The following is a 26242-nucleotide window of genomic DNA, read 5'->3' as shown; positions in this document are numbered from 1 at the left end:
GCAAAGAGGCTTCATTGTTGTGTGTGAATAGGCTGCATTAGAAAACAAGCATTCACCAAGCATTAATCTTGAGTAGAAAAACAGTTAAAGAGCATGTTGTCTTCCTAGGTCATAGTTGCAATTCTTTGAAATGCAGTGGTTTGCAGCAGGCCCGGACTGGCCATCGGGAGCACCGGGACGATTCCCGGTGGCCTGGCGGTTGATTTGGCTCGCTGCCCTGTGTTTATTATTATTATTATTTTATTTATTTATTTTTTGCCTTACCAATGTACCAAAGTGATCATTTCCGATTTTGTCATTCGCTAATAAATCGCTAATAAATCATGAATCGGTTAGTCTTGACTGGCAGCACCCCGCTTCACGTTTGTTCCGCGCTTCAGTTAAACGGTTCCAAACAGAGTCGATGCGCGGGACTCGAGGAAGGAGAGGAAGCGGCCAGAAGAAGCAATTAAATGTAGCGAAATTACTGACCTGGGCTGCGTTTCCCCAAAGCATCGTAAGCTTAAGTACATCGTAGAATGGAGCTACGATCAACTTAAGCTTACGATGCTTTTGGGAAACGCAGCCCTGTTCAGGGCTTTAAGTGCAGGTCAGGTTCATCTGTAATACGCTACTGTAGTTTTGTCTTTATTAACCTAGTTGAGTATTAAACTGTTAGCACCTGTTAGGCTATCAGGAGCACCCCATTATTATCATCAGTCAGAATACTGTGCTAAAGGACATCGTTATCGATTGGAAAGTTACATTAATAAATTTAGTAGACATATATTCACATGGATTTATTGTATAGAAAGGGAGGGAGCTAGAGCAGACAGCAACACAAAAATATGAGTCAGCCCAAAATGCAATAGTGCGTTCAGTATTAGGGTTTTTCAATGTACAAAATTTGGCACTAAGGCACTTTAGAAAATTTGTTTTAATATATTTGTATGAATTATAGGTTTGTTAAATCTTGGGTATTTAAGTCATTTTAAGAGAAATAACAATATTATGTGCAAACAAATTGCAGTGAGGTGGTTGTTTTGCAACAAGTTGGACACAGTTCTGTTAATAACTGTAGACCTGCTGGTGAAGAAGTGACAGGTACAAGAAAAAAGGGAGAGAGAGAGATACTGGAGAAAATTAAGAAAAGGAAAAGGGAAGTGAAGGTGCAGTTCAAGAGACAACCTTTAATTATTTTCCACGGCCCCGACTAAAGATTTAGACCTTTTTATGTGATGGTCATACAAATAGGCTAATAGGGTTGTCCGTGTTTCAGAATTTGTTGTGAGTGTATGGAATGGCCTGGATGAGTGTGAGATTTCCCGGCCTGAAATTTTGTCCCAGTTCGCCCCTGGTTTGAAGAATATATTTTTTTTCAGTTAAAGTGATATGTCATGTGTGTAACTTAAAATACTTTCTCCTCTCCAACCTTAATATGTAGGGACAACAATAAGTAAGCTTTTTGCTTGTTTGCACCGCTATTATTATAAGAGTAAAGCTCTGTTGAAGACACTATGTTTTGTGTTGACAGAAAAGTGAATTTACGGCTTTCAGATAAAAAATATTATTTTATTGCATAAATGAAATGGACACAAATCCGTTTTATTGAAGAGCAATGCATCTTTCTTAGTGACAGGCTGTGAATTGCTGCGTAGACCTATATTCAGATGTGTAATTATCTTCAGCTTTGCACATGAGTTTAGAATAAAGTGAGCCACACATATCTGACGAATCACATTGGAGATTAAATCTGTGGGATACAGCTGAGACAGGGGTTTTCTGTTGCGTTTTCCTATTAAAGAGCCTTGGATGTCATTTTTCGGTTCAAAATGTTATCAATATTGTTCATGCATGCACATGTTTGTGGGTTATACCTTAGACTCTGGATTTGATGCTTAAAAATATGCATTTATTTTTCATTTATCTATAAGCAACATGAATTGTAAACATGACACAGTTCACTTCCATAATCTGACGTATTTCCAAGTGAAAAAGGACAGTTAACATGAAAATATATAGTTCAACACTCCATTGAGAATTGATTGACCTACACAGTAGAGTGCCATTAATCCCATAATAGCCATTTGGAAATTAGTTAAAATTAGTCCACATGGCCTAAGTGATGTCAGACAAAGAAAGTTGTTTCAGAGGAAGAACATTTTGATGCAGTTTATAGCATTTTGTTTAAAAAAAGTTTGTTTGTTAATAAAACCAGGAATGTGCTCTAAGAAAATACATTGACACATGAACGTCTTTCCACTTGTTAAAATTTACCATTTAAATGAATATTTAAATTAAAGTCAGAAACTTCTTTTAGCAGTTCTTTTATTTTAATTGCATGTTAATTTGCATCATAACACAGTCAAACTATTTCATGTCTAAAATTAACCATTTAAACAGTTGAAATACTCTGAGCCACTGCAAATTTGCTTCATGATGATAATTTGCACCTTTATGCATATCATTTGCACCATTGTGCATATCAAAATCATACTTTCATAATGTCCAAAACAACCATACATCGTAATTTAACAATTAAACTGCATTACTTTGAACCAATGTAAATTTGCAACATGGTGACCTACCCCTTTTGCAGATGGCAATCATTAACACCGATGTTCTTTATCAAATTTGCTTATAATAGAGAGCCATTCTGTTTTGCACTTGGCAGTGATTTCATTTTGCTGTATTATAGTGAATGTCACTACAGCAGAAAGACCACAGCATTCTGAGTGCACTGTACGAAGACTTGTGTGAGAGATTCTGCTTTTCAGAGCAGGTGATGTGGTAATGGATATACTGAATGTACAGTGCACATACTGGAGCACAGAGCAAGGTCATTTGGAGAAGTGCTGTGTTGGTGTGTGCTTTGTGTTCAGCTCCCTCCATTACCAGAGTGCTTGCCTTCCATGATACTTACAAACAGAGAAAACAATGAATTTCTGCAGGTCAACCTGCAGACCAAAAATAGCTTTAATGCATACTTCCCCGTTACACATTATGCAAAAGCAGTATATATAAAGCAAATAAAACTGACCAATACAAAGCCAAAATGCAGTAACTACACCCACACTGGAACTGAGAAAAATAGCTTCATAGTTTAGACAAAACCAACATGGCGAATGTAGTACTGTATCTGATAGTGTATTTAATACATACTATCTCCTACGTATAGAACATACTTGTACATACTCAGGAATTCTGACCTTATTGCTGTCTCACTCTCTTTTAACATACTTCAAGCACAGTGTCAGTGTCAGTGCAGTCAGATTGAGTTTCCTGCTCAGACAGAGAGTGAGTTTGTGCGTTTACATGCTTGTGTAAGAATGCCTCCAAGTGCAACCTAAGCCTGTTTTCACTCCACATGTGTAATACCAGTTTGCCCTTCCTATGGTCCAAGGCTCCATGTGGCAATGGAACAAAATTGCTGAAAAATTCATGCAAATGAGCTCCTTGTTTTATTCATAGAGCTGGAAACTGAGCTGTAGGGCAACCATTGTTTATGATTGCTATCAATATAAAGTCTCTCCATGTAATTACAGTTAACAGCTACAACGGCTGTAAGGAACATCTAACAAGGCGAAAGACTAGCAAATTTCACAGTGGAATCTTAACAAAATTACAGTGTTTTACGGAAAGGAAGAGAGAAAAGTAGGCGTAATGAACAAAAAAAGAAAGACATCTCATCAGGTTTGTCACCTTAATTCTGTTTTTGGGATATTGGCGTTGGTTCATCCAAGGTAACAGTTGGGATATCAATCAGGTGTGTTGTAGAGGGCAGAATTCTAGTTATCATTTGATAATACAGTGCAGCTATGTTTTATTTATTCATGATCAGTAAACTGTAATATGTTGAAATAATATTACAATTTTAAGTGTTTTCTATTTTAATATATTTTAAAATGTAATTTATTTTTGAGATGGTAAAGCTGAATTTTTCAGCAGCCATTACTCCAGTCTTCAGGGTCACATGATCCTTCAGAAATCATTCTAATGTGATTTGGTGCTCAAGAAACAAATCATTATATTTATAAGCACAGTGTTTATTTGGAATATAATTTTTTTTATAAATGTAAAAATATTAAATAACTTCAAAATAATATTTAATAACACTAATAATTTATTAACACTGTTAATTGTCATCTATATGCCTCAATTGTAGTATACATTATTACGCTAATATGCTTAATAGACTTAAAATTGGCATTTAAAATTAGATTTAGTTCTTTATTTCTAGATTAATTTTTTTTTTGCACACAATATTGTATAGAACTTTAATATCTAATGTTCAGTAATTGCTGGCTTTTTGGTATAGGCGAGAAACCCTAAAAGTGAATTCTATTGGATCTCCAGCCCAAGCATATACTGATGAATGTATCACCGGGAAAATAAACTCAGTCAATTAAATGGCTCCATAGTAGAGGTCTTCATGGGTCCACTTGGATCCGAAAACCCAAAGTCCGACCCGAGACCCGAGCGGGTTCGGGCACAAAATTTCTACGAGTGCCTCGGACACGGGTCAGGTTCGGTATTAGCGGCCTCGGGTCACGGGTAATTTAAAATAAATGTGCTTTTTCCAAATGGACCCGATTAGACCCGAATTCTTTTAAACTATCCCGGATGTGTACTTGCACGTTCATGTTAAGTGAGGAATGCACATAGAAAAGGAGCGTACGTTTGTAACCTTGCACACAGAAATCATCTTATAGATATGAGATCCATCAGGAAAATCCACTCACTTCATTATGCTGCGTGTTCATGCAGGGCTTTTCTTTTTTGTGTGCAGAAGCCTTTCTCCGGAGATTAGGTTGCAGACAACGGCTATCGATTTAATTTTTATCAAACTATCACGTTTATTTTCCAAATCCACTGGTCACAATTGAAAGCCGAACTCATAAATAACTTGTATCTATCAGGTAGGCAATAATATAAAGTAACAATAAATTAAATAAATCAAAGTAATGGAGAAGTGGCCAAATCAGTCTGCAGGACATCGGAATTTTTCTTTACTGACTGTGGGGCTGCAGGCTGTGCACACGTCAATGGCGTTTACGTTCGGGTCCAGTCGGGTTAGAAAATTAATGCCATCGGGTCGGGTTGAACTCGGGTCTAATTTCATCGGGTCTGTCTCGGGTCAGGTTTTAATTTAAAAACAAAATGAATGCATGTCGAGTTCAGGTAAGAAGTGATTTGGGTCGATTCGGGTCGGGTTCAGATTTTAGGACCCGAGAAGACCTCTACTCCCCAGATTCCACACCTTGTATTTGCAGTGCCGATCCTAGACTTCTGGGGGCCCTACGCAAAACTGCGTGTGTGTGTGTGTGGGGTATGAGTGGTTATGAACGAATGAATGAAACATTCACGTGTTTCACTCCGTCTCGAATCGCGCTCGCAGAAAGCGTTTGAGAACCAGTGTCTCTTCCGCGGCTCGGTACGCTTTCAACTCGTTTGTTTAGTCTCGAGCAAGACTGTACGACATTCACGTTACATGATTTGACTGATTTTTACTTAGAAAGGGTGACAGCGCACTGCATTAAAAGAAATGATTATTCATGTTTTCATAACCGCTGGCCAAATTCAAAAACAAAACTAAAATTAAATCATCTTTGAGAGCAAGGGGGCCCCCTGGTGTTTCGGGGGCCCTACACAGCTAGTGTATTTTGCATATAGGGAGGATCGGCTCTGCGTATTTGATGTAAAATATGAAATAGGTCTTACAGCAGGCAGTGGGTGAACTCCTCAATTTCTGCCTGTGATAGTTCAATCAAACTGGTCCCATTACTGGTAAATCACCTCCATTTGCATCCCACCAGGAACCACATAAGCAATCCCAAAGTAGCCGAGACATTTCTCCCCCTCTCGCTCTCATTCTTCACTCTGTTACATTTGTAGCTCATTTACCCTCAAGCACTGATGGGGGGTTTGACCTCCGGGGTTAGGAGGAAAAAATCTGCTGCGAGAAATGTTATGCTAAGCTCTTGATTTCCTTTTTCAACCCCATGCCCTTGCTCTGTCTGACATTCTGACCGTGATAAATGTGTCTGATGTGTTGCAGGGGAGTGAGGAGGGAGATGTGGATAAAAACAAGTGCTGTACACTGTGTAACATGTCCTTTACTTCAGCGGTGGTAGCGCAGTCTCATTACCAAGGCAAGATCCATGCTAAGAGGCTCAAACTTCTGCTGGGGGAACAGCCTGCCATAACAGCTAAAGGTACGTGTTAGACACACAAACACAGACATGCACACACGAAGCACTAAAAAGTTTCAAAAACTCCAGGAGGGTGTTGATATATGAGGAGATCTGTCAGAGATGACTGCGTGTGGCTGGAGGATCAGGGCAGGCGTTTGAAAGAGCCGGACACTCACAGTCTTGCACTGCACATCAGTGCTCACCGCCTACTTGCTTACAGGGGTAATTGACCTAAAAATAAGGCGGAAGAATGTGTATGTGTCTGTCTGTGACTTTGTAAAAGGAGCTTTACAGAAGCAGCCAAGTGAAAGCAGTGAGTTTGAGAATACTGTTATCACACTGTCTGCATATTTGTATTCATGTCTGTGTTCATTCTTGCATTAGGTTTCTATGATGCAGTGCTTTGCTGTGCATTTTAGGTTTCTGACCTGTTTACAGCACAATAGCGACCTGCCAAAAATGAGCAGGAAACACTCAGGGATCTGTGGGCTCTCATAAATCCTCTGCCCGTAGGAGGATGAAAAAAGGATATACAGTGTGTACAGTAGAGAGAGGCTTCGTATGTCATTTCGATTTCAGCCAATGGAGAGAGAGACTACACTGGCTCTCAGTTCCGTTCAGCATCCATTAGTCACCAGCTTTCCTACTGGCTGTGCCTCCAAATGACCAATGTGTTTATTAATTACACTCTTCACTGGACAACTGTGCCACATATGGCATAGTTAGGAGGCCCACCACATCACATCCAGTGTTTAGGATCAATTACACAATTCTAACGCTTGAGATGGAGCCACAGTCTGTCCACTATCTGTGTCAAACTGATGTAATCTAATGCGCATACAAGGCAGACTAGTGGATGAAAACCACTGTTTATTCTGTGAGATTTATTATTATTGTTATTATTATTATTATTATTGTTATTTAGAGGTACTTTTATAATTACATTTATTTTATTGTTATAATAAAAATAATAAAATAAAAATAAATCTAAATAAAGTAATAATACATTATTTTTATTATTATTATTATAACATATCTAAATAAAATAAATAGTACATTTATTATTATTATAATTTTTTGTATAACAATTTTTGTTTTAATATTACCCTTTATCACCCTGAATAGGCTTATTTTTGATCATGACCATCTGACTGCACATTTAACCATTACTTATCAACCTTATGGTGCATATTATTGTATGGTCTTGTGTGTTGCCATGTTAATTTAAAATTCATAGGTTCATTCTTTTCACAGTCTAGTTTTAAATGCAAGGCTATGTAGCATATCTGGCTTAAAATGTATTACCAATGTAGTCTTGTTTTGTTTTTTTCTTTGCTTTCTCTCTCTCTCTCTCTCTCTGCTTGTTCCTCCCATGTTTCCTGTCACTGACTGATGCCATCATTAGCTGTGCCATCTGCGTCTGATGGCTACAGACGAGGCTTGTGTCCCACTCCGAGTGGATTGAGGCAGACCATCAATCCCTCTGACATGTGGCATACTGAGACAGACTAGCTAAGGCCCAGCTTAACTGAGCAGAGAGGAGTTCTCTTGAAACTCAGTAAGTTTTTCAGTGCCCTGGCAATCTGGGGACAAACTGTAAACATGTTGCAGTGTCACTTCAAAAAAAAAAAAGGGCTGGTGTCTCTAAAAGTGTTTTTAGAGAAGCATTTTAGAGAGAAAGATTATCTATTAAGTGATATTTGAATGTATAGTTTATTATTGAAGTTCAGAATTGGAATGTTGACGTGATCTCAAAGTCTGTTCCAGGTCAATTACAAATAATGATGTCTAAGAGTTTGAGATCAAGAAATCTTTTAAAAATCTAGTTCGAAACACAAATGCCGAATTCTTATAAATGTTATCTTTATATTCGTGTTGGCTTAATTTGATTTTATAGTAAATTCTTATCACAAAGTTTTCTTGGGATTACTGTTTGATCTGAACTAACCTTGCCTTTTTATAAAAAAAGCCAAAATCTAGGTTGGCTTTTTATAAAAATCATATAACAGTCACATTGTGACTTTAAAGGGGTCATATGATGCAATTAAAATTTTTCCTTTCTCTTTGGAGTGTTACAAGCTCTTGATGCATGAAGAAGATTTGTAAAGTTGCAAAGACTAAAGTCTCAAATGCAAAGAGATATTCTTTATGAAAGTTAAGACTTGTCCACGCCCTCCTAAAACGGCTCGTTTAAACTTTATAATGGGTTTTATTGGTTTTGTCTCGTCGCTCCGGGACACGCCATCACAGTGTGTTAAGGGGCGTAACATTTCCGTCACACGCTTGAGGTATTCAGCCGATCACAATGCACATGGATAGCTGGCCAATCAGCGTACACCTCGCTTTTCAGAACGATGAGCTTTGTAAAAATTGACGCGTTTCAGAAAGGCGGGGCATAGAGGAGCAACAATAATGTACATTATGTGGAAAATAATGTTTTTTTTTTTACCTTAAACCGCATAAACATTGCAATACACCAAATACACAACATAATGTTCTTTTTAGCAACGTCATATGACCCCTTTAAGCTTTTTTTTTAGAAATTGAAAATAGAAGATGTATATTCAAGTCATTGTCTTTCAGTTAAAATGTAAGATATTTCTGAATAGCTTAATAGATCAAGTAAAAAAATGTGCATGCAAGTAATTTGATGATGGTTTTAAGAAGTTAGCTTGTATTGTTTGATGTGTTAGGATCTTAGTGGCTCTACCGCAGTTTGTGTGAAATAAAACCAGACCATTCACAGGCCACTCTTATTGATTTCTGCATTAACACACATAAGTGACGCGGCTGAGTGAAGCCGGTGACCTGAGCCCAGCTCATCTCCTGGGAAACACTATTGTTTCAGCCGGATATCAGCCAATAACACAAAACATCCTGTCTCTTTCTCCTCCTCCTCCTCCTCTTTTGTATTCAGTAAGACAAATGAGAAACCACTGAAAGGCTGTGTTTATTGACCTACATGTACATTTGTTTATTTATACATGACATTTAAGGGTACTACATCAATCTTATTAAATTACTCAGCAGGGTGGTTTGCAGTCAGGTCTGGTTGCCTATGATTCCTGTTACTACAATAAACATCTTTGCCTTTGGTAAATATGGGAAAATTATATTTTGTTTGTGTGTGTGTGTCTAGACTAGATATACAGCAGTTTATTGTGGAAACTGGGCAAGCTACCTAATTATAATTTAAATATAATTATAATTACAATTTCCATTTGTTAAGATTTCCAGCGTATTCAAAAAGCTTTTTTTTTTTATTGTAAGGCAGTTTTATGTTGTAAAATAGCTCAAATAGTGTATGTGGTCAAAAATTGCCTGCTTATATAAAGGAGGGGACTAGATGAGATTCAGCAGTGAGAGAATTCTACAGAAACTCCTGTAAGGATTTTTAAGAGAGAAAAGCAGATAACTGCAAGGATTTTAAAAAGGGGGGGCGGGGAAAGCCTTTTATCCTGTTCTGGTTGATCCAGAAATGGAATCTCTCAAGCCGTACACCTTCATTGCATTAGGATAAGATTGCGTGTGAAATGCATATTCAGTGGTTTTGGCCATTTTTTTGCACACTAAAACACACTTTGCACACTTATAGAGTTACATGCTCTTGCATGTTTTGTGTATTCGGGGAAAATGTATTATGAATTTAGTTAGAATGTAAATAAGACAAAGTAAATTTGCAGAGATGTAGCTTTATGTTCAATTATATTCAGTGCTTTGATGTTTTCTTTTTGTTTTTTTTCCTGTGTAAAACAATGTATAATATGCATCAAATGCTCGCATGCCAATGTGCATTGGCTCGTTTAGTTTAAACTCGAAGTAGATTGGTCCCTCTAAGCGAGATCCCAATTTCGTCGGTCATCCGACGTGACGTCGAGAGTGACCGACTGAAAGGGAACTCCTGCCTGCTGGTGTCAGACTATTGTTTGTTATAAAGGAGACAGGAAGCGCATTGCCGGTGAATCTTTTTCACTGCAGCAGTGGCCATGAACTGATTTTTTTTAGAATGTGAGAGACTTGAAATTATTTCAGTCAGTGCTTTTATGAACGTGTTTGTTGTTGTTGTTTTTTGTTTTTTGTTTTCACTGTTCTCAACCTGCTATCCCTTCCTCTGTCCCTAATTCCATTTCTGTTTTATATATATATATATATATATATATATAATAGAAACAGACTCTCCTTAACCAGTGATACTCGGGAGCCTTCTAAGCGATTTTAAAGTGCTTTTATGCTGCAGTAGGCAAAGGGCAGCAAATAAATGGAAGGATGGAGGTGCTTCTGCCTTCTGGGGATCAAGACATGCTCATTGCTCCTCCCTGAGCTTGTGAATAAGAGGCACAGTGGGGGAGTGGACAGTAAGGTGCTAATGATATACTAACATAATGTAAAAGAGCTGGTTTCATGCCCAAAAAAGAGCTAGGAGTAACAGTCATGAACAAGGTTGTGGACACCCCAGTGACCATGAGAACATTAAGTTAAACTGAGATAGCGGTAATGAATTACTTCAGTGTCACAGGCCTGTGGCACCAAATTTAATTTGGGCAGAAGGACTGTTAAGGCAGAAGTCTGGTTGCAGTAATTACATTGGTTGAGACATTGCCGTCTGCATTGGGAGACTAGTGATGGTGATATTTTCTTTTTGTTTTTTTTCCTGTGTAAAACAATGTATAATATGCATCAAATGCTTTCTGATATGTGTAAATGAACATGACAATTTGTATTTGGGAAAACAATAGAAAAATCAAGTCATAATAATGATTTTTTTTCATGTGCAACTTCTGAGTCAGAAATTATATAACTTACAAATTTGACAATAAATCAGGTAACATCTAAAGGCAGCATAATCTTCATACCTAGGCCTGTAATCTACAACTGTGACGTTTGACAAAGCATCATTTCTAGCATTATACACACATCGCCTGCACCTTGCATGTTCGCTTTCTAAATATTTCAGATATTTTGCATGTTTCCCCCCACAATTAAATGTGATAACAGTGTGTAGACGTGTGGGTTTACTCAGACCTAATGACACGCAACAGTTGTCGCTAAGGAATCACACAAAGTTTTGGCTGTATGCTTGGATGAATGATCTCTTAGAAAGTCCCTCTCCATCTTTATGTCACCCAAATCCAGTAGCTGTCTTTGTGCCTGCAGTAAATCTCCTGATAGATGACTGTAGGATATCAGACCGAATCAGACGATCTATGATTTGGTTAAAACATGGTTGAAACCTGAGGAGCCCAAAATTCCACAAGAGGCCCAAGACAACAGGATGTCATAAATCAGACCCTAGGAACATTAAGTTAAACTGAGATAGCGGTAATGAATTACTTCAGTGTCACAGGCCTGTGGCACCAAATTTAATTTGGGCAGAAGGACTGTTAAGGCAGAAGTCTGGTTGCAGTAATTACATTGGTTGAGACATTGCCGTCTGCATTGGGAGACTAGTGATGGTGATATTTCTGGAAGGACTTCATGAAAGGTAGTATATATATGTTCAAAAGTTTAGGGTCAGTAAGTCTTTTTTTATTCAAAAGTAACAGTAAAGTGTAGCTAAAGATATGTATAATGTTATAAAAGATTTCGGTTTCAAATAAATGCTATTTTTGAACTTTCCTCAAATATCATGAATATTCCTCAAATATTTTATCTCACAAAATATTAAGCAGCTTAACTGTTTTCAAGATGAATAAATATAAGAAATGTCTCTTGAGCATCAGATGAGTATATTCAAATGATTTTTGAAGGATCATGTGACACTGAAGTCCGGAGTAATGGCTGCTGAAAATTCAGCTTTGCCATCTCAGGGATAAATTACTTTTTTAAGTATAATTGAAATAGAAAAGAGTTATTTTAAATTCTGATATTTTAGAATGATTCACCAAACAAGTGAACTGTCACACAAGCAGACTGGCTATCCAACTTTTTGTGAATGACATGTGAGCAATGTTTTATAACGAGGGTCCCTGCAGAACAAGAATATATGGCATTTTAGTACACACATATAACAATGAATCAAGGCATTCAGCTCCGCATATTCTATTCCACACACAAAACACAGTGGATATTTTAGAATGATTCACCAAACAAGTGAACTGTCACACAAGCTTTTTGTGAATGACATGTGAGCAATGTTTTATAACGAGGGTCCCTGCAGAACAAGAATATATGGCATTTTAGTACACACATATAACAATGAATCAAGGCATTCAGCTCCGCATATTCTATTCCACACACAAAACACAGTGACAGTGACAATATTAAAGCAAGGAACTGGAAGTAAGTTGTCACCATGTGACACATAACTCACAAGTGCAGATAATCTAGTAAATAATGTCAAAAAGCTTGGTGACCCTGTATAAAACTCAGCTCTCTTATATTGTACAGGGATGGTCTTGGTCTTGTGTTTGTACGAAACTAGAAACTTTCCTGTTTTTCCTTTTGATGGATGACATTCTGTAAACCCCTGAGCTTGTAAATCAGTACTCCAATGTTTCAGTGCAGGTGCCAGATTCTGCCAATATCCATAGTGTTATACTGCAAGAGTCTGTCAGATACTCCAATAACTGCAGCAAGGGCTTAAGGGAGTTTTATGAATTACATATTATGTGCTTTATTTTACTGTCACTTTTATTAAATTTGTATTTGCCTTGCACTTTTGACATTTTGTTTATTGTCAAGGCAACATTTGTTCTTCATAGACAGCTTAGCCTTGCCACACATAAAATGCTATGTAAATTTCCTGTAAGAGGAGGTGTGGCCACACTTCAGGCAGGACTAATTAATTTAATGGCTTTAATGCAAATGTATTGTCTTTCATTGTGCCACAAACTGATAGGCCCTGCAATAAACAATATTTCTTTACAGAGAATGACCGTCAGTTAAAAACAAACTAGATTAAGCTTTCTCAAAATGAGGTTGCCTGCTCATGAACTGTCTCTTGTACTCTTGTGACAGCTCATTTATCTTCTTTAAATTTATTTTCATCTCATGTAGCATTTTAATTTGCGGTATCAAATTTAATTTTTGTTGCAGTGGTTGTTAATTGGCTAAATTCAATTTTGTGTCCCAACTAAAGCATGCATTATACTTTTATCAACCCTAGAAAAGAATGTAAAAGAAGAGTGAAAAACAGATTGAAGGAATAATGCACATGTTTTGGCAGGGTATAAATTTCCTGGCTCAACAAGGGTACTTTTCAACATGTCTCTTGTTCCTGATTGTCCTAGTTTTTAACAAATATGCTAATGAATCAAAGCTTTTTTGGAGTTTATGTGGAGTCTATTAGCCTCTGCCATAGCTTTTATAGTCACTGCTAATGTAGTTCATATATCAAATCATATATAAAGTTGCAAATAAGGCTGAAGAACAGTTTAGAGCAGTCAGTGTAAATGTGAACAAACTCTGTCAAAGATATTGTTTCAGTTCACTCTCATTCTCTCCGATTGTCCCTTCTACCAAATAATGGGATGTGATGTCAAGGTTGAACAGAGCTTTTGTAAACATTGTCCATGGCAGAGTGGACAGCCACTGAGGTGTTAAAACTGATTGTTAGGCCCGGCATTATGATTCTCTGGTGTGTTTTGTGTTTATTCTTTCTGCTCTGTGGTGATGCCACCATCCATGCATGAAAATGCATAAGCATACAGTAAATGAGTAAAGACGCTTGGCTTTGTGGGGGGGGGTCAGACGCAGGACTGTCAGACACAATGCAAAGCATCACCTTCCTGATAAAGTCAGTGACAACAGCTTGTTAGTTATGAAGCAGAGGACACATCTAAACGGAAGGATAAGTAAAGTCCCAGTGATTGTGTTGTTGCTGTCAAGATCAGAAATAATTTCCAACCAGAATCACTGCAGTGAACAAGATTAAGACTCATCTTTTTCTTTGATTCATTGGGTTATTCAAGCAGTAAAATGTCATTGCATAGCTGGGAATAATTTATGCGAGTTGTCTGAGCATGTACTTATAGAAAATCCAAAAATCCTCAAGCTATCTGGATTGCAAACAGGTCCAAATTCACTCTCTGAAAGCTCCAAATGAGAGTAAAACTTGGCTTTGGCAAATGAATAAAACAAACAAACAGTTGGTGGACAATTTTATTAGAAATGGCAATATTGCATGCTTTAAAACTGATAGTCCGCCCCTTGTGATGTAAGCTATTCAAATCAAAACAGTACAAACGGTAAAACCTTAGTCCCGACCCTCACCTATTCGAACAACTTTTATCTAAGATACTTAAATTCATTTTTCTCTAGAAATCCATGTTGACAAACATATAGAATATTTTTCATGTTAAGCCTCTGAAACAATAATAAGATGGACAAAATCACATTTTTTTTCTTTGTTTTTGTGGCATGTGCATTTCACTGAGAAATGGAGACGGTAATGCTGCAAGTGACATTTCCTGTGATGTTTGTTACAATGTGAATGGAAAATGTAAATAACATTTTTAATAATTTAATTCAAATATAATAACCATATCTACACTATAGATTTTTTTCAGGAATCATGATGAATGGAAAGTTCAAAAGAACAGCATTTAATTTAATGCATACTTATTTTAAAATAAAAATAATACGAAATACAGTTTTATGGCCAGTAGGAAATACATTTTCTCATCTTCTCCAACATCGGCAAAATATAGGCAAATCCTTTTATCCCTCATTCTAACAAACATGTACAGAGAGTGTGATGGAAATGTGGAGAAAAAAGTCTCCTGTGAATCTCAACCCACGTATTTAGGGGTGTGTCCTAGAGAGGACAGAATCTTGGCCATTGCCTAAAGTTCTATATACAGAATTTACCATGTTGTCCCTGGTTTCCAAACTTCTGCAGACTTACCAAATATACCTCCCCAGCGTGTTTTGCTATTGCACTCAAATCCAAAGTCTTGGATATATTAAATATAAAATAATGAATTAAATCAATAATCCAATGTAACTCGTGTTCTGCTTTCTTCAGAGGTGCCACCTAGTCCAGTGAAGACACCCTCCTCAGAAACCTCACCTTTGAGCTCAACCCGTCAGCACCGGGATTCTGATCGCTACTGTCAGCTGTGCAATGCTTGGTTCAACAATCCTGGAATGGCACAGCAACACTACGATGGAAAAAAGCACAAGAAGAACGCAGCACGTGCAGAACTGCTGGAACAATTAGGGAAGACTTTAGACATGGGAGAGATGAAAGGTACAGAGCTCTTTAACTCTTTCTTAATGGCTGTTTATGGCTGCATGATTATTTTGCTGTTAGTTCATTAGATGATGAGGCACTGAACTGAATGATAAAAGTTTTGTATTGCCTTACTGTCCTGCAGGTCTTTGATGGAAATGAGAATGTTGATTATAATGGCCAGTGCAGTTGCCTAGCAATACATTGGTTATGCAACATTACATACCATGTCATATAATTAGGCTTGAAATGACTAGGTGTGATGTAGTGCTGTGTTCGATACATCGATACGACAATGTATCGTCACAGAGATTTGATGATACGAGTATCGATACAGCTGGCCCTGTATCGATATTGTGGCACGTGTGCAGCAGTGGACCGCGCTTAATTTGAATACAAGAACAACGTTTAAAATTGAGCAGAAAAGTGCGAGGTTTCTAAAAAATAATGAATAGAGCATACTATATAGGCTATAACAAGGTTTAATCTAGCCGCAGAGGAACACAACTGATATAAAGAGACGTAATCCCCCAAACAGAGCTTCCCACTTGCGCAATACGGAAATATCTGCTAAGTGTGCTACTTATCTTTGTCAACCTGGCAACCATGTGCACGCGCGCTCTCTCTCCACTGTGGATAAATGCGCTTGCTTTCTGAAAACACCGGTTTTAGCTTTAGCTTGCAGTTTAGCGATCTCCACTTCAATATTCTATTCTCAGAAAAGTGTAATTCATCAAGTGTTCATTTATGAGAGAGAGAGAGAGAGAGAGAGAGAGGGGCTGTGTATGTATGAATTACCACCGTTTTGCCGCGTTTCTCTATTAACAGTGAAGCTGAGGCTTTAATTCCTGTAGAAACAATGATGTTACCAGCTCCTTAGTAGCCTCCGTGCCTCTGATAAGCACATCATTTTAAGCTGGTGCACCGCTAGTGTAACTTTGTTTTCGTTTTGAGCAAGCTGCAACAGTTCCGTTCCGTGTAACAGAAACACTCGGTTTAGCGGAACTTTACGATTAATTAACCGTGACGTTTTAAAGCGCGGTTAATCGTGAAACCGGTTAATCGCTGCATCCCTAATGCACAGCCCTAGTGTGATGCCGTTATATGGTAACTGAGGTTTATGGAGAAATGGAATGAATACATGCAAATATTTTCCCTATGGTTTTTGTAAAAAAAACAAGTTATGATTCTGTAATTTTGGAATAACAATAGAAAATCACCCATTTGCTATTTCACTTTCTCCGCATCCTGCTCCAACCCTCACAAAATTCAAATGGAGCAGGAATGGAATAATTCGAATTTCAGCATTATTATTATTTTTTTAATTATAAATTGTATTTGTATCTTTTTGATGTAATAAAATAGCAGACATAATTTTCGGTTGCACACAGAGAAGTGCAGTTCCATGAACAACTCACAGGTATCGCACACCGATACCTTCAAGTATAGTTCAAGACGGCAGTTCAAACGATTAATCTAATCAACAAACAGGCAAAAGTTCACTTTAAGAATGAACAAAGTGGTGTCGATGAGTTTGAAGTTTGGTGTAAGCAAATCGGTGTGAGCAAGCGTGATCCATAGCTCTTTATATGAAGCATACAGACTTTATTCAAGCCACAGATAAACGTTTTGCTGAAAAATGCACAATACATGATTTTCCAGCCTAGGATGAAGTCAAAATGTACATTAATAATAATTAGGGACAACTATAATGTGATTTAATGGAAAACTAGTGAGTGGTTTTCTGTGGCCGGTGTGCGTACACTCATAGAAAACAGTTTGTTTGAATTTTAAAGACGTGGTACGGCGCTGTGCTTCTCTTCCGGTGTGCAGATGTGAGGTTCCACAGATGTATCTTCATTTCTTCTTGATGTTTGTTGGCAACCAGAGCCGTCTTCTTTTGGTTTCTTTTGTTTGTTTGCAAGTGATAAATATTTAGTTCCAGGTTTTTGGCTTTTTTTGAAGTGAAAAAAGGTACACAGCAGTTTTACTAATTTTTTGTTGCAAAAATAGACACATTTATTGAATATTTGTCCCCATTTTCCTCATTCGAATTAATAAAAATGAAAACGGTGCATCATTTCCCACCAGCAGTGGCAGCGTGGCATACTTTCCAACTATATCAAAGAGAAATAGCAAATGGGTGATTTTAAATTGCTATTCCAAAATGACAGGGTCATTACTCGTAAGACACTCGCAATTGCAATTGGACTTTGCGTTTCAATGTAAAATTTGGCAGACATGTTACATACACGGAAAAGAAAATGGAAACACAAATGTGTGATTTGCAGTTGCGTTTGGATTTTGTCTCAACGTATACAATCCACAAACAACTGCAAATTCAATTTGTAATTCCTTTTGAATATTGTTCATCATTTATTGAATATTTGTCCCCATTTTCCTCATTCGAATTAATAAAAATGAAAACGGTGCATCATTTCCCACCAGCAGTGGCAGCGTGGCATACTTTCCAACTATATCAAAGAGAAATAGCAAATGGGTGATTTTAAATTGCTATTCCAAAATGACAGGGTCATTACTCGTAAGACACTCGCAATTGCAATTGGACTTTGCGTTTCAATGTAAAATTTGGCAGACATGTTACATACACGGAAAAGAAAATGGAAACACAAATTCAATTTGCAATTCCTTTTGAATATTGTTCATAATATTATTCCATATTTGTTTCACTTTACTGACTTATTATATTTCATTGAAACAACCCACCCCAGAAATATGTACAGTAGGGTTCAAAAGTCTGAGATCATTCATCAAAATGCATCTATTTTACATATTTCCTATTAAATTTTCCTATTAAATTTCATTACAAATTATATTATCAGCATAACAATTAGAATGAAAAGTTTTTTTAAAAATTCATCAAACGTAATGTTTATTTTTTTTTTGAAAATCCTGTAAACTAGTATTTAGTATTATGGATTTTTTTAATATTTCATTTAGATTTTGTTAAGACTTGTCTATCATGCAGCACAGAAATGTCACAAATCTCAGCTCCTTTTCCTTTGATGCTGTGATGTCTTCAAAAATAACTGCATTTGTCTTGAAGAAGGAATTCAGAGTAGTGTGACTTTTGAGTGGGACCTCTTTGTTACTCAAAGAATGAGAGATCAATGGCAAACGGTCACAAGAGTGACCTCTGTTGCTCATGTAATATATTTCACTTAGTTTTTTTTATTGAAGGCTATTCCCAGCTCAGAGGGGTAGTTGGTACCGTGGTGCTCACTTCCTCGATAGATTAATGAAACCGCTCACATAAAACAATAAAACTTCTCAATGTGTCTTTTACTTCCCTTGCCTCTTCTCCAGCCTGGGCTCCAAGAGAATAAAAGCAATAGGTTTGTGCGTCCAGAGGCTTTGATACAGGCTATTAATTTCTGCGGAATGAAGAGTGTGCTCTCCCATTGTCACATGGCTCACATTATGTCAATAACAATTACAAATACATTTTTCTCTCAGGTGAGCAGGACAGAGTCCGGGCCAGCGGTTTCATTGCCTAGCAGAAATGTCAAGTAACATGGGATGTTTCATCTCATTAGAGATAAAGGAATGCAGACCAAAGCTTCACAGAGATAGGCGCTGTGAGACTGAGCTGAGGTTGGGTTTAGTTTGTTTGGACTGAAGGTTATCCCCAATTTAGAGTGATAGATGGTGAATTCAGAGCATCCTTGTTAATGGAATAGACACTGGAGACTTGGCCAGGCTCACAGTGACTATTACTCTGTCAGCACAAGATTAAAATGGAAAACAATTAGGCTGAGTGCTGAATGAGAAAATAAACTGGAGATTTTTACTTCACTTGAGGATAGAAGTTATCTACATTTCCCAAGATCGCAATAGATTTATGAATTATATTAAGATTTTGTCAAACATCCTCATTTACATGCAAGCTCAAAGTTTTAGGTAACACTTTAAAGTGGGGGAGAGATCACTGTTTTTGTTACACTTTTTACTTTAACTGTAAGTGAACTTTGATATAATTTGTCCCCACATTTTTTTCAACCCATTTCATTTTAATGGATAAACGTATTAAAAACAAAATAAAACAGCAAAGAAATTGGGAAAATTGAATAATACAAGGGGTTGTTCTTTTTAACTTAAAAAAAATCATCAAAAATATTAAGCAGCACAACTGTTTTCTGCATTCATTATAAGAACGCATTTCTTCTTGAACACCAAATCAACATAATTAGAACAATTTCTGAAGGATAATGTGAATTAAGAATGGAGTAATGACTGCTGAAAATTGCCACCACAGGAATAAATTGCATTTTAAGATATATTCAAATAGAGAACAGTTATTTTAAATTTTCATATTTCACAGTATTACTGTTTTTACTGTATTTTTGATCAAATAAACACAGTCTTGCTGAGCATAAGAGACTACTTTCAAAAACATTTTAAAAATTCTGGTAGTATTATAGGTGAAAGTTAAAACGAGATTAAACGAGAATCTGCTGATTCAGATGATACCAGTTCTGTCATTTAACATCAACCTGATCGCAAATTAGAATTTTTGATTATTTCTACCTCCAAATGGTTTTTATTTCTTCTGTAAATCCTTTATATTTGTACACCGTGACTTACAACTTAATTATCCCCGGCCTCCCCTATATATCCATATATTATCACACACTGTCATTTCTGCATCAGGAAGACCTGGACCAATATGGACCTGTAGAAATAGCTAGTCGGACTGATCTTTCATACACATTTTCTCTTCACTGGGTTAAGGAGGGAAAAATGGATGGGCCAACCATCTCTTCAATTTTCCCCTCGGCTGCCCGTTCGCACTGTCTGCCCTGCAAGGTCTCTCACTAAGGTCACCTAGTCATTACTCCAGCCAGGAAATGTCAGCGCAGACACCGCAGTGTTCAGTAGTACGCCTCTGATGGCTTCTCTCCAACGTGATTATCAATTAGTAATGATGTGGCAAATCACCCTAACGGCCGGAGTGAGAGAGAGAGAGAGAAGAGTTTCACAGATGGGGAAATGTTGCAGGAGAACTTGCTGTCTAATTCATCGGGCTGGAAGCTGCTGGTGGCAGACTCATCTTTCACACAAAGCGTTAGCACCTACAATACTAGCCTCTGTCTCTCTTTCAGTATCCATCCCATGTTATTTCTCCCTCTCTCTGCTCGCCTTAGATTTATCTGCCTTTTTCTCTGTTTGCATATATCTGTCCCGGGCATCCTTTGAGTGTTGTCTGATGTTCAGAGCATCAGAGAGGGAGCCAGCAGTCACACTTTGAAGACTGCAACATCATGAAATATTCATAGCTTTTCTGTTGAGCACTATGTCTGTGTGGTTTCTCATGAATGTGTGTGTGTATCTGTGAGTACATGGCACGTTTTCTCTTCCTGTGGCTTTGAATTGCAGCACCTTTTTATTTACACAAAGGGAGGGCTAACCGATACTTCTGTATTCTGTAGATTTTTTGGGAGGGTAAACATCAAGGGGTGCATTGTCTTAAACTAAAGAAAAGAGGCCACTATTCAGGTGGTGCCAGTTGAATATTATAACCAATAAATTTTTTTTAACAACCTTTAACATAAACTGTATGCAATTATTAGTGCAGTTATACAGCTGATGATGCACTGACAGAGAATTATGGAGGTCATCTTTTCCTCGTAACTATCATGATGTACTGATCTAAGGACAAAAGTACATAGAATACAGGTATATATGAAGAGTTTGGTTCCAAAACGCTATAAATCCATTTTGATTAATTTGAGTAAAAATGTGTTTTCTTTACCAAGAAAGTGGCAAGATGAAAACCACTATTTTCTGTTTCAAACTTTCACATAGCATCTTTAGGTTATAATAACATTAAAAATTCAAATCCAGATTTTGATTTTCAAAGATTTATTATAAAATTGTATTATTTTTTTCCCCAAATGCAATAAATCCATGACACATTTTTTTTTTCCAAAATGCAATAAATACATTGAATCAATATAAAAGTTATTTTTCATATTTAAACTGTTGAAAATACACAACATAGTAAGTTGATCCACATATGACAGCCTCTGAACTTGGTCAATACTAATCTTATATACAGGCACTGGACTAAAAATACATTCAATCAGTCATCGCTCCCAAAATGAATTAAACGGGTCATCTTGTTAAAGGGTTAGTTCACCCAAAAATGAAAATTAGTCCTTAAATTACTCACCCTCAAGTCATCCTAGGTGTATATGACTCTCTTCTTTCAGACAAATCCAGTCGGAGTTATATTAAAAATTGTCTTTGATCTTTCAAGCTGTTTCATGGCACTCAGTGGGTGTTGCATGCATCAGTCCAAAAGAAGTTAAATAAAAAGCGCTATAAATTAATTACAACAATAAAAGAAAATTTCATCATGAACATACATAAACAACAATATCACATTAAACCACAGAAATTCCAAAATGGCATTTCCCTCACATTCAACTTCCAAAAGTGCATTCATCTTTGCCATGTTACATTCATTTAGTTTATTGGTGCTATACGCTGTTTTAACAAAAACATTAATGGCATTAATAAAAACACATACACTGACAAGCTACGCAATATCGCGTTCATAATCGAATGCGACTCATCTGCGATTATGAACGCAATATAGCAGTGATCTACGGCTCTGTGTATTAAATGCCGCTCCATCTAAAAGCATGCGATGGAGATTTACTATTAATCACAGAACCGGCTTTACTGACGAGATGCGCATGACAATCACATGCGAGTTATCATGCAGCCCTAAGTTTGTTTGTTGATCACAAAGTACAAAATAGATGAGGAAAACTAGGATGCCGGGTGTATTCAAAGCGCCGCCATTACTGTCTAGATGAACTTCCTCAAGAAATTAATTAGTAAACATAATTTACGAAAGGTAACCCGCCAAATTGGCTAGTGATTTGACAGCGTTACCCGCCACAGCTGATTTTTACCTGCATTTGGCGGGTTGGCGGGTGTTAATTTCAAACCCTGTATATATATATATATATATATATATATATCGATGTGGCGATTAATTAATCTAATGAATTACAGGCTACATCATGCAGTGAGTTGTTGTCCTGCATCATGTTCATCACCAATCAACTATAGCTGTGTTCAGCATGAAGCAGATTTTGAATCGCTTTCGCGGTACTTTGATGTCATACACTGACCGATCTGCGCAGCGCCGCTTCAATTCAAACACCCTTACAAAATATACTTACTTAATCGTCTTATCTTGTTAACAAAATTTTATATACGGAGGAGCCACTTTTTTATGTTTTGCTTGCAGACATAGAGCATTACTTTGGGACTATTTCTAACTCATGTAATAAGAAGGCTTTAAAAACAATTGAAATTTGTGAGTTGTTCAATCTTTTCCTTTGAATGTGATGTGTTTTGTTTAATTATATATTTTATTGTAACTGCTTCGTTGACATAATGTTCCTTAAAAAAAAAAAATAAAAAAAAAATTCAACCACACTTCGGAATTTCCAGAAATGTAAGATGACATAAGTGGGGCATAACTAATGAATTAGATTAACATATATATATACACACACACACACACACACACACACATTCATGATAGACATAATTATTAATATATTTATTGTTAATTATAATTGACAGACCTTTTTCATAACTAGCATGATGTACTAATCGGATGTTATTTAAATGTATAACAACATAAATAAATAATGCATATGATATTTGAATTTCTGTACAGTTATATATTTATAAACAAACTATTAAAAATATTGTAAATATTTATTTTTTATATATTTTTTCTGTTACTGTTGCACAGGGGTTTTCCTCCTTTTAATTTTTATGTTCATTTCATCCTTGGTGGCCTTTTAGGATTTCATTTTGTTCAAATATATTTTGTTCAGATATATTCATTGCACAGAAATCTTCGCTACTAAACTACATCAGTACTGTCAGATGTTTGTGGTGTGCAGCAATAGGTGTCTGAAGCCTGTCAAATTTCAGTTTTTCAGCAGAGAACGGAAGAGCAGACCTCATTTTATGTCTCTTTCTCTTTTGCTCTTCACACTCTGTCGTTTTCATCATGTTCGAGTGTGTAGTTACTATTATCACCCTTACATTCATTCAACCCATCCATTTAACACTTAACATTGCACACTGAACAAAATCCCAACTCATTAGAGGGCCAATCCATACTCATTTTGATGGAGAGGCAGCAAATGGGGATTATTTTACTTTTTCACAGCACTCCGTTAGACAGTGGAGGAAGCCTTTGTGATTTGAACCATCATTGCAATGTGTTCTGTTGGAATTATGCATTCTGTCTCACACAGATATCATGTTTCTATCAAGTAACATCAGACTGAGGTTTTCATCATATTTTCAATAAAACAGCATGATAACTTGCTTTTCACCATAGTCTCATACAGTTATTTTATTACTGGCATATGTTTAAGCAATGCAGTGACTGGAATGAATGTTGAAAACTGGACTTTAGTTAATGCTTTGGTTTGCCTTTGAGCAAACAAGCTTTAATTTCACACACTTTGTCATTCAAGTCTGCTTAGCTGTCCTTATTATAACAGAGAATGCTGATATAATGCAAACTGATATGATTTCAGAAGTGACTATGGCTCTTTTCTCTGAGTTTTTTTAGTGTCATCACCAAGCCAATCAGGCAGCACCTGTGACAAATTCCATCTACCCAAACACAGTCCTGCTAAGTTAATTGGAAAGAGAAATTTGGGGAGATAATTTGGCTCATCTGGTAATCAGCATCTTCACTCCGAAGGACTGTGCAATTACATTCTTCCTGCCTAGTGCTTCAGTCTTTGGTCTTACGTGCCACCCTGAAACCAGTCGAGGAGTGTTGGTGGATGTTGCCATTTCATGCTAAAGTGCAATGCTATCTCTTAGGCTTTGCTGAAATATTTTATTGTATTGGTAAGAAGTTAGCTCTTGTCTGGCCCAGCTAACCAATCACAGCACATTTCGTATTTCAGAAGGCGGGCCTTCATTTGATAAAGGAACTATTCGAACCGTTCATGCCATACTGGAGCGAGAGGTGTTGTAATAATGTAAAATATGTGAAAAATAATGTGTTTTTGGAACAACCTAGTATGAGAGCCTGTTCTAGTACACCCCCAAAACAAAATCAAGACTTTGTAAAAGAGCATAATAGGACCCCTTAAAATGATTTTGGAAAGACTTTTGAAAGCATTACATTAAGTTTATAGCTTCTATGTCTTTTTAAAAGATCTAATTTAAGACATCTCAGACCAGGAATTGTCAGAATTTCTTTAAACGATAGTTCACCTCAAAAATATAATTCTGTCATCATTAACTCATCCTTGTGTTGCACTTTCTTCTGTAAAACACAAAAGAAAATATTCTGAAGAATGTTTAACAGTCTTTGCACTCAGAAAAAACTGCTGTCACTGAGATGGTACCCTTTTAAAATATGTACACTTTAAGTAATATGTACCTTTAAGTTACTAATATGCAACATTTAGAGGTCCATTTGTTTTCTGCAGAAAAAGAAAGTCATACAGGTAAATGGTGACCTAAATGAATTGATGCTCAATGAATTGTGTTGTATTATATTTGCACTGCTAAATACGTGCCCTAGCTATGGGCTTTTTTCAATTTTATATGGTTGATATGTTTTCTTCTGGAGCAGAAGTGGATCAGTGTTTGCTGAATTACCCATCACTTAGATGCCATCTGCATGTCACTGTACAAATATGGGCATATTTTTCTCATTCATTGTTGTTTAGCATATTTTTGCTCATGTTTAATTTCGCACAGCAGAGCTGGTGACAAATTGAGGCAGACACATTGTCTATTTACAGTGCAAACATGCTGATTCAAGCCTGTTCGACAGGTTAGTGGATGATAATGTGCTGAAAATGACAGAATGTTGTGAATTTGACCTCATGATCATTGCCCATGTAAATGATGTACACCTTATACTTTACAGAATCTTCACAATCTTACTATACTAATTTCTCCCTATAAACATATGCTTGGGTTTACAGTCAAGGCGAGATCTGTGCTGTACCATCAGGCGGGCAGATGCCTGGAGTTAAAAATAGATGAACCAGTGTTGCCTTAAATTTCATAAACGATCAACTTGCCAGAGAGCTTGTCCTATAGAGGCAAGAGTTGAGAAAGCATGTTGGCATGGTAAAGCATTTTTCTAATTAGTAGTAGTAGTAGCAGTAGTAGTGTGTATGCGTGTGTATATATTTGAATATATGTATACTGGTCAAACTTTTGGAATAATTAAGATTTTTCTTAATGTTTTTGAAAGAAGTCTTTTATGTTTATGAAGGCTGCATTTCTGATTTCTGAAGGATTATTTGGGTGTAATAGCTGCTGTAAATTCAGCTTTGTCATCACATAAATAAATTACATTTTAAAGGGGTCATGTGATGCGATTTCAAGTTTTCCTTTCTCTTTGGAGTGTTACAAGCTCTTGGTGCATAAAGAAGATCTGTAAAGTTGCAAAGACTAAAGTCTCAAATCCAAATGTTAAAGAGTCAACCACGCCCTCCTAAAACGCCTTGTTCTAACACGCCCCCACATGTCTACCTCACGATGTGGAAATATTAGCATAATGCCGCCCAAATGTGCACGCAAAGAAAGAAGGCGTGGTTTCAGGAACAGCAGTAGTGTTGATGCAGCCATGTCAGGGAGACGCTGTATATTTCAGTGCAAAAGCAAAATCACTTTATTTGGCCTTCCGGGAATTAGATGCAATTAGGAATCATTGGTTAAGATTTATTTACAACAGAACAGCACAACCCAGATGTTCAAATTTGTGCAACGCATTTTATGGACGACAGTTTTTTGAACCTAGAAGAGTACAAAGCTGGCTGCACAAAAGGCTATTTCTAAAAAAAAAAAAAAAGGG

General features: G+C 36.8%; 1 protein-coding gene across 2 annotated transcripts in view; it reads left to right on the top strand.

Annotated features, from left to right (window-relative positions):
- zmat4a (zinc finger, matrin-type 4a) overlaps positions 1-26242 on the top strand; it is a 102448-nt gene that overhangs the window by 56245 nt on the left and 19961 nt on the right. For both annotated transcript variants that reach the window (XM_016529642.1, XM_016529643.1), the window contains exons 4-5: positions 6038-6194; positions 15139-15363. In XM_016529642.1, coding sequence (XP_016385128.1) covers positions 6038-6194; positions 15139-15363 — 382 coding nt within the window. The remainder of the gene's footprint in view (positions 1-6037; positions 6195-15138; positions 15364-26242) is intronic.

The sequence above is a fragment of the Sinocyclocheilus rhinocerous genome, unplaced genomic scaffold (genome assembly GCF_001515625.1).
Source record: "Sinocyclocheilus rhinocerous isolate Xijiao unplaced genomic scaffold, SAMN03320098_v1.1 scaffold1626, whole genome shotgun sequence".
Taxonomy (NCBI): domain Eukaryota; kingdom Metazoa; phylum Chordata; class Actinopteri; order Cypriniformes; family Cyprinidae; genus Sinocyclocheilus; species Sinocyclocheilus rhinocerous.
The sequence above is the reverse complement of the archived record's forward strand: the minus strand, read 5'-3'. Positions and strand labels throughout refer to the sequence as shown.